Below are 14,421 nucleotides of genomic sequence, written 5' to 3'. Positions count from 1 at the left end.
ACTGCGCTTGTCACATTATGCTCAAGTTGCTTCTCTTGTCATAACGGCAAAGCAATCTGGTGCGTGTAACCGGATCCTGTTTGAATGCAGGGAAATGAATGAAACATGTGACAAGGTGTGATTAGGTATTCGCCAATCTCGCTGGGTGTTTGTTGACAGATGGGTCTTTTGTCAGAGTAATTTGTTCAACAGAACAACCAAGCAGATAATTACCTGTTTCTTTTGTGGCTATTAGGCCCATTGTTGTGTTGAGGGGGGGAAAAACATCCTAATAGTGAATATTCATCACACATTAGGGCAACCGAATGGAAGCTGGCCTGAGGCAACATGTTTTTCTTTCTTATTTTCTAATAATGCTTGTTTTGTAACACGCTGGCCTTGTTCGATCCACCTTCTGTGCCTACTACTTTATGTTATTATAACGTCTGTGCGAATTTGCATGTCATTTCAAACAGAGCGCAGTTTTGATTTTATTTCCAAAAAGAGAGTTTTTTTTTATCTGGTCTTGATAAGCTTCAAGTTTTTATTGAAATTTTATTTGTCCTTTCACTCTATGGCCGCATGCAGTTGCAGATTAGACCCCCGCCCATTCATCCGGGATGCAAATAAACATGATAGGGCATTAAGAGGCTTGAGCGGAAAGGGGTGTGACGAAGGTGTTGTGTTTCAACTCAAACCACCTGGCGAGGAGACACTTAAGGCGCGCAGGTTCAGCGTGCTGGCGCATTACAGAGACACCAGTCGCTCAGAGAAGTCCAAAACACCTTAATGATTTCACCGTAAACAGTTTTGCAGGACTCGTAGAATTTTTTTTTAACCCTCTCTTCTGAGCGATGGAAAATAGGATCCGACCCCTTGGTCTGACCGATCATACCTCCGGCCCGCTCGGTAGCCTGCCGGTACCCCCTTCCCTTCTGCGTCCTCCGCCTCTCTTCCTCCAGACTTGCAACCCCACGCTGGAGAGGGGATACCCCCGAACCCCGAAGTGTGCCAGGTGCAGGAACCACGGCGTGGTCTCTGCGCTCAAAGGCCACAAGCGGTTTTGTCGCTGGAGAGACTGCGTGTGCGCAAAGTGCACACTGATTGCAGAGAGGCAGCGGGTGATGGCCGCGCAGGTGGCGTTGAGGAGGCAGCAGGCTCAGGAAGAGAGCGAGGCCCGGGATCTTCGGCTCTTGTACCCCTGCACTGGGATCGGAGGGGAAGCGGGGATTCCTCAGAGATCGTCCATTAGCGCCGGGGTACCCGTATCTGCCAGCAGTACTCCTGCAGCTCCCTGTTTCGATGTTTTTGGGAGTGAGAATCAGAAAGACGGTGAGTTGAAATGTGAGACTGTATACTTTGTCTTCATGACTATTTTAATACACAACAATGTTCTTCTTTTTGGTTCCTCTGCAGCTTTGGTGAACTTTGATTACCCCGTGCGCATTTAATTTAAAAGCTGTTGTCCCTTTTCTTTCATCCTTAGTTACAGTTTCAGAGGACAAATTACACAAATACAACTTTTACAACGGATTCATGGGCCGACCCCTGTTTGCACCCCATTCTCCACGGCTGCCCTCTCCAAGTGACAAGAAAGAGCTGTCTTCCAGCAAGGACAGCGGCGGAAGTCAATCCCCTGCGATGGATCACCGCTCAGACCACACAGAGAGCCCGCAGAGGTCACTTCCCTCCTCGGATCCAGAGTCGGGGAGCGAGTCGGAGAAGCCCAATGAGTATCTGAGCCCGGACCGTGACCCCACCGACATCATGGCTAAGATCTTCCCCCATCAGAAACGGGACACTCTGGAGTCTATGGTGAGAACGTGCAAAGGTGACATTGTCAAATCCATTGAGCTGGCGTTGAACTCCAAAGAGAACAAAATTGACGCTGACAGCGCGCGCAGGCCTTCTGCGGGACTGCCCGGAGGGCTCGGTGCTCTGGGGGCCAAGTCTGCTTTCTCCCCGCTGCACATACCCGCGTCCCCAGGGGGAGACAGCCTGTACGGCCTCAGCCCTCGCCTGGGCGTCAGCCCCCTGCGGCTGGCCTATCCCTCCGCTAACGGCGGCATGGCAGGCTTCATGTCTCCATACATGACATCAGGACTGATGCCAGTGTTCCCACTGCGTCCACCCTTGGACTCTTATTCCCTCCCCGGCATGATCCGAGACCTGTCTTACATCCAAAGCAAGGAGTCTCTATGCAATGCAGGCCTGTACACACGGCTAAACAGCGAGACCAAATAAAAAAGGGACACATGGAAATAAATAAATAATAAAAAGTTAACTGTAGCTTTTAAATAACCGCTTTTCAAGTGCCTCGAACCACAATGGTGTACTAAAATCTGACGACTAAATGCTTTTTTTCTTAATGTAAATTTTGCAGATTGTTTATTATGAAGAGTTATCTTTTCTCGTTTTACACATTTTGTATTCATTTCGTGCAGATATATAAAATGATGAAGTGAGTCTTTTGTCGATGTGTTTTTTGTTTGTTTGTTTTTTTAGCAGATAAAAAAAAGAAAATGGAAAAACAACTGCATGTGTAGCACTCAAAACTAACAAAAACCGGACTTTGTCCCACGATAAGTCTTCTGTTTCTTTCTTGTTTTTTTTTTTTTTTAAACACTAGGAGGGGAGGAAGGAAATCTACTATCTTTTTTTTTTTTTTTTTTTTCTTCCCTGTTTCGTTTCACACATTTTAGTTCAGGCTTATTTAAGTGCAGTAGTCGTAAATATGTTATATGTGGAAGTGACCTTGGTGATGTCTGCGCTTGTGAAGGAGCTCCAGCTGACTACAAAAGATGTCTGCTGGCTCTCTAAAAAAAGGCTACACTTAAAGTGCTTCAACTTTATACTCCCATTTCTAAAATGTAAATAAAGCCGTAAGTGCAGTAAATCTTAATCAAATTCGTCCTCTTTTTCGCCTCAGCTGCCGTTCTCCCCTGCGATTGGTCGGTGGATGATCACACGAACCTTAAACTAGAAACCAATAGAAAGCCTCAGAAGCGCCACGAGACCGCGTGTTTCAGGAAGTCGGGACACGGCAGTTTGAGATGCTGGCGGTGCAGTGTTTGAAACAGCCTTGAGCGGGATTTTATGAGGCAGGAGGCGCTGACATGCGTGTCTACATTATTGTCGCTGCTGTGTTTTGGTGTGGTTATGTGGACTCGCGGAAAGTAAGAGGAATATCCTCGTCCTGTAAGTCCATTCTTCCCTTTTAGCTTCCAGCTAGGTAGCTGCCAAATATATACAGAAACAGCTACATGGTGCTGAAGCTTTGGCAGCTCCTGGTTTCAGACGCAGGCAGCACGTTACAAGCTGTGATAACAGAGTACACAGCATAATAATGGTACACAACATGAGTGTGTAGTAGCAACACAACACAAACCTGCTGTTTTACCCTCCCCAGAGGATCCGTGCTAAGACACTATAAGCGCTCACACTGATGCACAATGTTTGGCTACAATTCTGGTTGCACCTCAGAGCCAGCAGCGATTACAAAAGTGGGCGTTTGCTTTTATTTTGTAACAGATAAAAGGTTCTACAGGGAGAGGAAGTCGTTTCTGTGCATAGATGGGTCGAGAATGATCCCATTTGAGCAGGTGAACGACGATTACTGCGACTGTGAAGATGGCTCAGATGAACCAGGTAAAAGGTTAATCAGTGGGGCCAGCGGGCCTCTGTCTGTCAGTCTGTCTGGTCACTGTGACTCTGTTGGAAAATCAGTGTTTTACTTTAAAGACTTTTGAAGTTTTCTGCGCTCAGATCAGCTGCATGTGTTTTGGAGGGCAAAACACATGCAGCTGATCTGCAAAAAGCAGACGCCGATTTTAAAAGTGCATGCTTTTACATCCTGGGAAGTGTGAGGGGAAAAACTGTACACAACAAAAACATAGACTGTCAATACCGAAGACGTGCACTGCGTGGACAAAACAATAAACCATGTAAACAAGAAGCCATGAGAACAAGAACCCCCACCAAGGCAGCTCACTCTCTGGGAAGTATTTACTTTGTATTTTGTACATATTCATATTGTTTTCTATGTTATTTTTAAACATACTTCTAGAAGTCTGTAGTTAAGTAAAAGCAAGTGCAAAGTGCAGGCTTTTGTTGTTTGCCCTGCTGAAACCCATTTTAATATGCTTGGCGTAATTTTGATTGCAATACTTTTTAAACATTTATATGCCCACAGGACGTGTGCAGCCTTTATGCCATTGTTTAGTGAAATTTGTTGAATAATAAATATCAAGTGTCAAAAGCCCCCCCCCCCCTCCCCCCTAAAAAAATAAAAATTATACATTGTAATGTAGTCAAATTGTTATGTATTTAATGATTACAATCTATTATTGTGATGTAAATGGCAAAGTAAGAATAAATTTATTCAGCTAAAGTCAAATAGCATCTCTTGGCAACATGTTTTTGTCAGTCTGAAAACGTATTGTTATTTTAAATAGCTTTATATAGCATCATTATCACTTTACCTGCAGATTAATCTACTAACCTTTGAAGGAGAGGTCGGAGATCAAATGTGACATGATATTTTAAATTGTTAAATCCTACTTTATATGCTGACAACACCCAGCACTCTTGAAGAATCATAGTTTGTAGGTTATACTTTTTTTTTTTCTTTCAGTTTTCGACCAATAAATCATTAAATTGATCTTGAAGACTTTGGTGGACGTAAACCAAGTTTTAATAGATTGTTAACATGACCCTGCCCTACATAGCTACAAAGTTTTTTCAGAATTATCTCAAAACTTTTCAAGCTATCGTGATATGCAAACTCTACCATACCCTCCTTAGCAAACATAGTTACTGGATATTTTGCAGGGTTTAAATATTAAAAGATAGATGGCATTTTCTCTTGTGTAGCATAAACGGGAAAAGACAGAGGAGACACATCCCCGATTTCATTATGCAGTTGTGGCTTTTATCGTTATGCTTTAAATCAAAGTCACACATCATTTACAGTTTGTATGTGGGGCACAGGGCTGCGGCTAACCTCTGCCAACACTAACCAGATTTTGAAATTTTAAAAAGACACACACACAGAATAATGATTAAAAACAAAAAAAAAAACCCATCAAGAATACAAATAAATGTTTAAAAGTTTGAATTTTTAGAAACAGTAATCAGGTGCAGTGGCTAATGTCTTTGCAAGCGTTGTGAACAGTTTAAGGTAAATTCATTTGTTTCTGCACATTAGTTTATAATGCAGTGCTGACCAGTTTTCCTTGCTCCATGTAGGCACTTCAGCCTGTCCTCATGGCCGATTCTACTGCACCAATCTGGGTTTTCGCCCGCACTACATCCCATCATCCAGAGTCAATGATGGCATCTGTGGTAAGGCTGTGGTTTAATATTGTGTCTTACTGTCGGCTGGTAGCCGCCTTTTCTGATTGGATGTCAACTTGCGGTCCTGGAAATCCCCTCTGAGTGGAAACTACTGCAGAGGCGGGTTGAGTAACTTGGCAGGTATTCATAGATTAAAGCCTACAGCCGTCATAGAGCACAGGGAACATTGTCCTATCACAGATACTGTATATCAGTTTTAATGTTTGGTTATGAAGATATGTTAATACTTTTATTTTCACATGTTGGACATATTATAGCTGAGGAGAATAAAGCCTGACTGATTTATTGTCAGGCTGATATTCTCTATTTGTCGTTGATCACTTTATGCATTTAAAATAGATGATAAATGAAAATTAAAACAGTAAAGAACAGATGGGAGAAACGCCCTTCAGGCATGTTATGAATGTTGATGTTACATAGTTTATCCACCAGAGGGCACTGTGCAACTTTAGCATGCCTCAGACACAAACACTATGCTGAGGGGAAACAGGTAAGTACATAACTGAAGAAAACAAACAGCGAAATCTCGTTATGTTTTATATGTCTGAAAGAAAAAAAATTGGAATATCGGATTTTCATATCACAAAATATCGGTCTCAAAAACACGGTCGAGCTGTGAATACAACAGATAAATGTTGGCAACCTCCATCATTAAATTCCTCTTATTTACTGATACATGGCTGATGTTAGTGAGTTTGGGTGATATATCAGTGTTACAGAAGGTCATCTACTATTAAGAAGGTTAGTGGTTTGATCCCTGGCTGCTCCAGTCTGCATGTCAAAGTGTCCTTGGGCAAGTTGCTCTCCGATGTGTTGTTAGAAAGGACATCTCTCTATTAGTCTGTTTACCATCCAGCTGTGGTCTTCCACTTACCTGACTGTTGGTCCCTGGTGGGTGGGGCTGAAGTCTGTCCAATTTGAAAAATCATAGATAGACTTTTTTTTAACTCCCTAAAACTTAGCATTGTTATTGGTACCAAAGTAATGGTAAATGGCCTGTATGTGTATAGCGCTTTACTAGTCCTTAAGGACCCCAAAGCGCTTTACACATCCAGTCATCCACCCATTCACACACTCGTGATAGCAAGCTACGTTGTAGCCACAGCCACCCTGGGGCGCACTGACAGAGGCGTGGCTGCCGGACACTGGCGCCACCGGGCCCTCAGACCACCACCAGTAGGCAACGGGTGAAGTGTCTTGCCCAAGGACACAACGACTGAGACTGACCAAGCCGGGTCCTGAACCAGCAACCTTCCGATTACAAGGCGAACTCCCAACTCTTGAGCCACGATCGCCCCATATGAGTTATCTCTCAAGTTTTTTTTCTACGTCTCTTTGTGTATTTTGTTAATGCAATAGCATCACAACCACGTAATCATAAACACGCTGTCAGGTCTTCATCAAAATAACTTAAAGTCCTGATTTTACCGAGTAAAAACTTGTTGTTTACTTTCCCTCTTGTGCATTTTGCAGACACGGGCAGGAATTTATGTTTTGCTCGATGTGCAGATGCTGACATGTGGATGTACGCACTCTCAGTCTTTTTTGTAGCACAAACAAACGATGTAGCTTCAACAAACAGAACATGGCTGCCTTCACACAAATGCAGATGCGTCCATACAGTCACTTCCCTCGCTCAGCTTTCCTTGAAAAACATCCTGCTTCTATTATTCTCAAGGCTTTCTTCCATTCTTTCTTGCCACATGCGCTGCCTAATCAGGTAGTTTTTCAGCCTCCCTTTCTTTTCCACTTTTGTTCTCCAGTAGCTCGCCACTTTGGATAAATTCAATACATTCTGCTGCTGACATCTCTGCTCTGTCACCAGCTCGTTCTGCAGCAGTAGCAATAGACGGCATGTAACCATCGCAGGAAATAAAGCTGAAGGAATGAAGCATGATAGAGCGGCAGGAGAATATTTCCCAAAGCCGCCCTCACCCTTTCCTCTTTCCTTTTATTCTGCTCCCACTTGTCTTCTTCTCATACCTTCTCTGCTTTGAATGGAGCCACTTAATAGCTAATTCATCATCGCTTTTCCTCTTTGACTGGTTGTTCAGAGACATTCATTGGCTTCCCTTTTTGGACTGTAATGCTCTCTTTCGATGGGTCACCAATGGGGTTCTGGATAATTGAGAGATTTCACACTGTGCCCACTCTCTTGGGTGAAACATCAGAGAAAGAGCCAGATCTGAGCACTTACAAAACACCATGCAGCTGATGTTATAAGTGGCTGAAATCAAGAGACCTTCTTCGAAGCGCAGAGAGATGTCACGCAGACCTAAAGATTTAATCTTCAACTTTAAGGACGAAGATTTCCTGGGTAGCTCAACATGAAAGAGAGTATACATTTGTCAGCATAATTAATTAAATTTTAATCGTGTGGCTTCTCGTGATTAAATGAACACGATGCTGTAAATGTGTGCTCGACCAGAAGAACACAAAGCAAAAGCCAGGAAAGCGCGCCCTAAATCATCGCTTGATGACCTGCCTGCTTATGCCAATCACAGCTGTTCCCTGCACCGCACAGCACGAGCTTTCCCAAATGCACTTGACCGCAGTGATATACTGTAGATAAAAGGCCATTACTGCAAAGCAACACAACTGTCATATTCAACTGCCTCAAAACACAACACAAGCTGCAGAATGATGAAAACCGAGAAAAACATTGCAACAGCTGCTAATGTGAATCATCCGGCTTCAGCTCAGACGTCGATACTTTATTATTATTATTATTACTGTCATTACACAGAAATGTTTTGTTTTATGCAGTGTGTTGAAGTTTTAAAGGATAATCTGATAGAGCACCACTGATATGGGATTTTTAAAAAGCGCACCGATATTTGGTGATTTAAAAATCCGATATTTTGATGCACTGGTTAATTTTTTTTTTCTTTCACACACAATAAATGTAACAATATAATTACACATAACAATAGCACATTGTTATATGTAGCGATATTCCGTTGCACTGCTCGTCTTTGCTGGGATCGTCTGATTGTTTTTGGTCTTGCCTATAGAAAAGTTCCAGAGGTGCCCTCTTGTGGATAAGCTATGCAACTGCAACCCTTGTAACATTGTTGAAGGGCATTTCTTCTTTACTTTTTAAATTTGAATTTTGTGTCAAATGCTGATGCTTATATAAAGGCAAAGAGCTAATATTGACTCGTGATATTGCGTTGTCTGACACTCTGGGAGATACACTTCTTTGAGTTAGTGGTGGCAAAAACCTGCAATCCTCAAGGCACCACATGGGGCTGCATCCAAAATGAAGTCACTCTTGAAACAGTCTCATGTTAAAATAGGCAACTGAACTTAAGCAAGAAAGAAAAATTATATTTACATGCTGGTAGAAAAAAAGTTTTGCTCCATAAACATAATCTACACCCAATTGAAGTCGCTGAACTTGACCTTTCAACCACATTTATGGTGCTGGTGCTTTTTGGAGCTCTATTACTGGAGTTGTCTGAGCTATATTATCCAATAACATGCATTGCTGTGTCGTTAATTGAACTGACAGCCTATCCAAGATGTCTGTGCTTCAGCAAGTGAAATTCTATTTTATTTTTATGTTGCTTAGCAGTGTCTGCGCTGCACCCATACACTGAGCTGATGCACTTTTCTAACCAGCGTTTTCAGCCATGGTCACTTCTGGTTCCAAAAACCCCCCAACAGCTTTAAACCTGAGCTTCACAAAGCGCTGTCAGATGTCACAGTGGATACATCACCATGGTTTCTAGCCTTAGTGCTGTGCTAAGCTACAGTACTGTGCAGAAGTCTTCTGTCCTCCAGTATGTACAGAAGAGGTCAATTGAATAATTGGTATAATAGTGAGTGTTTGTCTGTAAAACTTAGTGCAGGCTCTGTTATGGGCTGTATTTCAGCCAGTTTTGTTGGGGATCAAAATCGATGGTATTATGAACACAGAAAAGTATCATCAGATGTTGATTCACTGTGCAATACCATCTGGAACAAGTCAGCTTCATATTTGAGCATGACAACGATCCCAAACGTGCTGCCAATGCAGTAAAACGAGTCATGGATTGGCCTCCCCAGAGTCTGGAGCTCAACATTATTGAAGAAGAGTGGGATCAGAAAACAGAATAAACAGCAGCCAACATCCAACGAGCTTTGAATGTCCTTTAAGAGGTCTAGAGAACTATTCCTGAAGACTACTTAAAGAAATTCCAAGAAAGCTGCCTAAGACGGTTCAGGGTGTGTTAAAGATGCCGTCGAAGTTTCTCTTGACTCACTACAAGAATTCATTGGCTTAAAGTTTCAGCTCAGTTTTCCTGTAGCATATTTGTGTTTATTGTTTGTTATCGTTTTAATGAAAACAACTGTGTATTATATGTGGGAAAGCAAAATATTGCTTTTGCAGAAAGCATCTTGTATTTTTTTTGTTGTGTATGAGTTAAAAAAACAAACAAACTTTGATCTGTTGTGTAGTAATTGAGTAAGACATTGTAAACATCTCCGTTCTGACAATGTGGTATGCTTTTCCTGTTTTGGTCTGTGTGCATTGGATTGGTTTCTCCTGTGTGTCTTTGCCAGATTGCTGCGATGCTTCCGATGAATACAACAGCCACACTCGCTGCCAGAACACTTGCTGGTCAGTCGATTCAAAATTGAGATTCGGTATTTATGTATTAACACGTGTGCAGTTTGACTCGAAATATGTCGCCAGACGCCAGAGGGTCCAGTTATTTAAAAACAAATATCCTAATGTGAAAAGATATTCATGCGGTCTGATAAAAAACAGATCTTTGAGGGGAATTCACCATCATCTGAATAGAAAGCTGCTTATCGTAGCAGCAGTATGATGGACTCTGCAGTGAATCGGTTACTGTGCCACCAGGGGGCATGGTGTCACTGTGATTTAAAAACTCAGGGCTGTGTGTGCATCACAAAATTGTATTGAAGAGTTCATCTGTTAAATGCAAATGTGACTCACGACCTTCTTGCAAATTTTTCCTCCTCCTCCTTTTTGCTTTAAACTGCTCCCACCACCCAGAGACTTTTTGTTCCTGGGAGATAATTTAGATAAGTTATAAATTACACGGCGCAAAGGTGGAAGGTCCCTGAATACAGATGTTTATAAGAATTCATTTTCCTGCCGCGATGTATTTATCATGTTTTTCTGAGCTGAGCTGCAAAGATGGACGATGCTGCGGCGCAGAAACGCAGCCCGCTGTGTATATGTCGCTAACCCACTTCTTTTGTTGACAGTCCTCTATTATTTCATTCACCGCGCCATTCGTCTCGAAGCCGCGTACAAGCAGAGTGTATCTCATTATGTTTTCACAAGGTCCGCACTCATATTGTGTTTGCCAGGCTTCAGAAACAATTTAGCTGAGCCGCGGAGCATCGGCCCCCATCTTATTTACTCTTCTATTTTCCCATTTGGATTCCTGCTGCATCGCAGGCCCTTAAAAATTGGATTGCGCCATCTCGGTGACCATAACAGGAGCGGCTGGCGTTTTCTCAGTAATGATGGGACTGTGCTTCCTCTCTTTCTCTCGCTCGCCTTTCCTCCAGGAATCTAGGACAGAGAGAGAGGGCGTACGTGGAGGGCCAGATGAGGACCTTGGATGAAGGTTTGCGACTCAAGCAGCAGCTGATTGAGGAGGGAGTGCTGCTCTGGAGGGAGAAACAGGTAAAAAAAAATTCTTGTAGAAGTTCCAGCTATTATACGGCATGTGTTTGAAAACCACCCGAAAAGTAGATCAGTTCGTGTTCACACTGGAACTAAGTCGTCGTCTAAGCACGGCCTCTACGTCAGGAGAAAACTTGGAGAACTTTTGTGATTTCGAGTTTAGAGGTTACAAAACTATTACAGAACTGATTAACAGGTTTGAAGCAGTCTTCCTCAAAGCAAAGAGTTAAATTAGTGATACAGCAGGGTAACATTACACTGAGTTGGTTTCTCTCACCTGTCTAGTTCAGCATCAAAGTGGAATTGGAGAATCACCTGTTAACCTAACATGCATGTCTTTGGACTGCTGGAGTGATTGGAGGGAAATTGCACATGCACACAAGAAGGCCCCCAGCTGGTGGCTTCAGCACCACCGTGAGTCTATAGGGTCCAATAGGGGGTGCATGACCCTCATAGGGCTTAAAATCTGCGACTCTCCACCAGTTGTTCTTAGAACTGAAGAAGCTTCTTGGATGAGAGGTGAAACATCTTCAAGGAAACTTAAACAAGAGTAGACACTTTTCTTTTCAAGCTCCATAGATTATGATGACCTGGATGACTGAGAACCTTCAGACGAGTCTAGAGACACATTTGTAAAGCGCTTTGAACCAACAGCTGGCTAAGATGAATGTGGTGGCTCTAATAAGAAAAGCTAGTGGATTATATCGTACAGGAAAGCAGTTCTGGTTAGGGGACTAAAGGTAAATGTACAGTGCTTGTAGTTAGGATATAAAGATACTTGGTTAAGTGTTGTTCTGCGTGTGCTGCCATACAGTGGCTTCTACAGCGTTTTTTAGCTAACAGTTGACGGAAAGGTTAATTTGCTTTCATATATGCTGCGCTCAGAGCATTGCTATTGAGCAGTGAGCAGCTTGTGATGCCGTTTTGATCATACATGTTCGCAGCACCTGCTGCTACAGGCGTCTGTTGTGCTCCCAGCACCAGTTTCCAGCACCAGCCTTAGCCTGCTGTGCAGGTACTTTTTGCCTTATCACAGTAAGAAGCTCGCTGCTTCCTAGCTGTCAAAAAAAAAAAAGCCCTGCTATTTTCCTCCCTCCATTATGTTACTTGGATCGTGTCGTTTTAGTTGATCAATTCATGTCATTTCCTGCTGAGTGGCCTCCAGTTTTAGCACAAGAGACATCACTATGCTATATAATGCGTCACGTCTCAGATTCGAATTCTAGTTCGTACTGTTATCTGTAACCCATAAACATCATCATGCTCTGCTCCTGCCACCTTACTTTGCATTTTATTGTGTCTCTTAAGGAATTCAGCTGTGACTATACTTCATTTGCCGTCGCTTTAAAGCAGTAAGGAGTAAATGGCTGGGTGTAAATCAGCACCAGTAAACAAGTACGTGAGCAATCAGGCCTTTTTTTTCTCTCTTTTTGACTCCTTTGCAGAACTTGGGGTCGAGCAGCGACTGCTTTACCGTTTTTCCTCTCCATTTGCACATTTACTTCAGCGAGCACTGAGCCAATTTAGAGACGGACTCCTGAAGTTTGGTGCAAATTATATGGTAAATTTGGCAGCTGCGGATCTCCGAGGACGCTTCAGTGGTCTCATTACTTAATGCATTAGTGGCCTTTAGAAACTACAAGTTACTTTCCAACACTGCAGCACCTACAGCTTTAAGTGTATTAGCGATTGAAATGGCAGCAACTGAGTGTTGTTCATCATCATTATTTGGATTTTGGACTCTTTGTTGATGCAGCACATTTACACTGTTCTGACTTTTTTCAGGGCTGCTATGAATCCTTGTTATTTCCTGCCCTGATTATTCATTTCTAAGGTATCTTGAAGGATACAGCTGTTTAAATCTTGCAGCGCTTATAAAAGATGTCAGGGAAAGAAAAGAGAAAGAAACCACTTGTTTACAGCACAGATTTGTCTGAAGGCCACTTTTTATCACACTCACATGTGCGAGCTCACACATGTCTGATTTGCCAGCTGGTGATCCCTGGGTTTTTACCCTGCACTCTGCTCTATTTTCCTTTCTTTTCCTCCCCCCCCCTCCGTGTTCTTTTCGGTGGCAGCTGATTGGCAGATCGAGGCTGAAGTGTCACCCGGTCCTCCTAGCCCTGCCGCACTTTGCGATCCTCTTTTCTCAGCGTGTCTCTGTTGATATGGCAGGGTTACCTCCGGGGCCTCGTGTTGGAAACCTTACACAATGACTCAAAAATGAACCCTTCCTGTGGTTCAAGAGGAAACTGTTAAAGAAAACACTTGCGATCAAACTTTAACCAAAAAAAAAAATCAAATTAGAAGCTGAGCGTGGCGTTGTAGCCTCACGTGCCACAGAACAAGCAGAAATGGGAATGCTGCTGTTAATTGAATACAAATTGGTATTCAATAAAACCCATTTCACGATGTTTGCTGTTTATTGGCCCACTCTTAAAAGTACATGTTAAAGCAGGAAATGAAGTGCAGCGTCAGCCGTTCCTTATCCTCAGAATCACTTTTCTCTACTTTTTTTGTTTTTAATTCTTTGAAGAATTTGCAACAGCGAGAAGCTTTATATTAGTTTCTGGTGTTTTCTACTTCTTTTCTTACACAATGGAAGAACTTTTGGCATGTTATGGGTGTTTTTTCCACAAGTAAATATGTTCTTGTACTCCTCATAATGGCGCCCATAAATCACCGCTGCAAGCTGAAGGTGTCTAAGCAAGCAGCATGGCCTAGAAAGGTAGTCATCCCTAGCTGAACCTCGCAGAATCCATCACTGCATTATGAGAGTCTCTGAGGACAGATTGGAAGGCAGAGTTGACACACACACATGTGCACACACACATGCACGCGAACAAGGAGCTGCTGCTCTTTCATATTAATTGGTCCATTACAGAGAGTGATGATAGGTTACGCTTGGTTGTCAAAAGCTGTCGTATTTGGTGCGACAGCAACACCTCCTGATGCAAGTGATTTAAATAGTCCATTGTGCAGGCCCGGCTGCTGCGGTACAAGTTTTTGTAAATACACGGTGTTGGTTGGTTCTCTTCCGGAGCTAGACGAGGAAACGGAAAGAGAGAACAGGGAAATTCTCGTGCTTCTGTTTGTCTGTCAGTTTATCTCTCAATAATAGTCTCTGTGCTTTGTTTATCATTAAGAATGTTATTATAATGATGTTAGCATATGTCTGCGTGTAGCCTATGGCCTCCTTAACTGGTGGGCCAATATCAGTGAAACTTTGCATGATCATAGTCACATGAATAGTGATTATTAACATTTATATGTTTTCAAAAAGATTTATTACAAATCCCAGTTCTTTTGATTTATGCATTCATCACCTGCCTGCAAATACAATGTTAGGTTAGTGCGTTTGTTTCATGTGCGACTGTCAACATATACTTCCAAAACATGTATCAGCTAAATACGGGATGAAGAACTTTACAAAGTGC

At 42.6% G+C, this 14,421-nt stretch overlaps 2 protein-coding genes across 2 annotated transcripts in view; both read left to right on the top strand.

Moving 5' to 3' along the window:
• Positions 1 to 494: 494 nt before the first annotated feature.
• Positions 495 to 2,444, top strand: LOC113018665 (doublesex- and mab-3-related transcription factor A1). The gene is made up of 2 exons (XM_026161960.2): positions 495 to 1,311; positions 1,466 to 2,444. Exons 1-2 carry the CDS (start codon positions 834 to 836, stop codon positions 2,221 to 2,223), a joined length of 1,236 nt encoding a protein of 411 aa, XP_026017745.2. The 5' UTR covers positions 495 to 833; the 3' UTR covers positions 2,224 to 2,444.
• A 517-nt stretch (positions 2,445 to 2,961) lies between these two features.
• LOC113018664 (glucosidase 2 subunit beta-like) overlaps positions 2,962 to 14,421 on the top strand; it is a 169,566-nt gene continuing 158,106 nt past the window's right edge. Inside the window, exons 1-5 of the mRNA XM_026161957.2 lie at positions 2,962 to 3,177; positions 3,511 to 3,627; positions 5,227 to 5,322; positions 9,883 to 9,940; positions 10,867 to 10,984. Of these exons, the coding sequence (XP_026017742.1) occupies positions 3,096 to 3,177; positions 3,511 to 3,627; positions 5,227 to 5,322; positions 9,883 to 9,940; positions 10,867 to 10,984 (471 nt within the window). The 5' untranslated portion in view covers positions 2,962 to 3,095. The remainder of the gene's footprint in view (positions 3,178 to 3,510; positions 3,628 to 5,226; positions 5,323 to 9,882; positions 9,941 to 10,866; positions 10,985 to 14,421) is intronic.

Source organism: Astatotilapia calliptera, chromosome 3 (genome assembly GCF_964374335.1).
Source record: "Astatotilapia calliptera chromosome 3, fAstCal68.1, whole genome shotgun sequence".
Lineage (NCBI taxonomy): Eukaryota > Metazoa > Chordata > Actinopteri > Cichliformes > Cichlidae > Astatotilapia > Astatotilapia calliptera.
This window is presented reverse-complemented; position numbering and strand designations above follow the sequence as displayed.

Excerpts from the sequence above, each read along its gene's own strand:
- LOC113018665 (XM_026161960.2), top strand. The coding sequence starts at position 834 with ATGGAAAATAGGATCCGACCCCTTGGTCTGACCGATCATACCTCCGGC. Across the intron at positions 1,312-1,465 it reads GAGTGAGAATCAGAAAGACG|TTACAGTTTCAGAGGACAAA; the intron begins GTGAGTTGAAAT and ends TTTCATCCTTAG.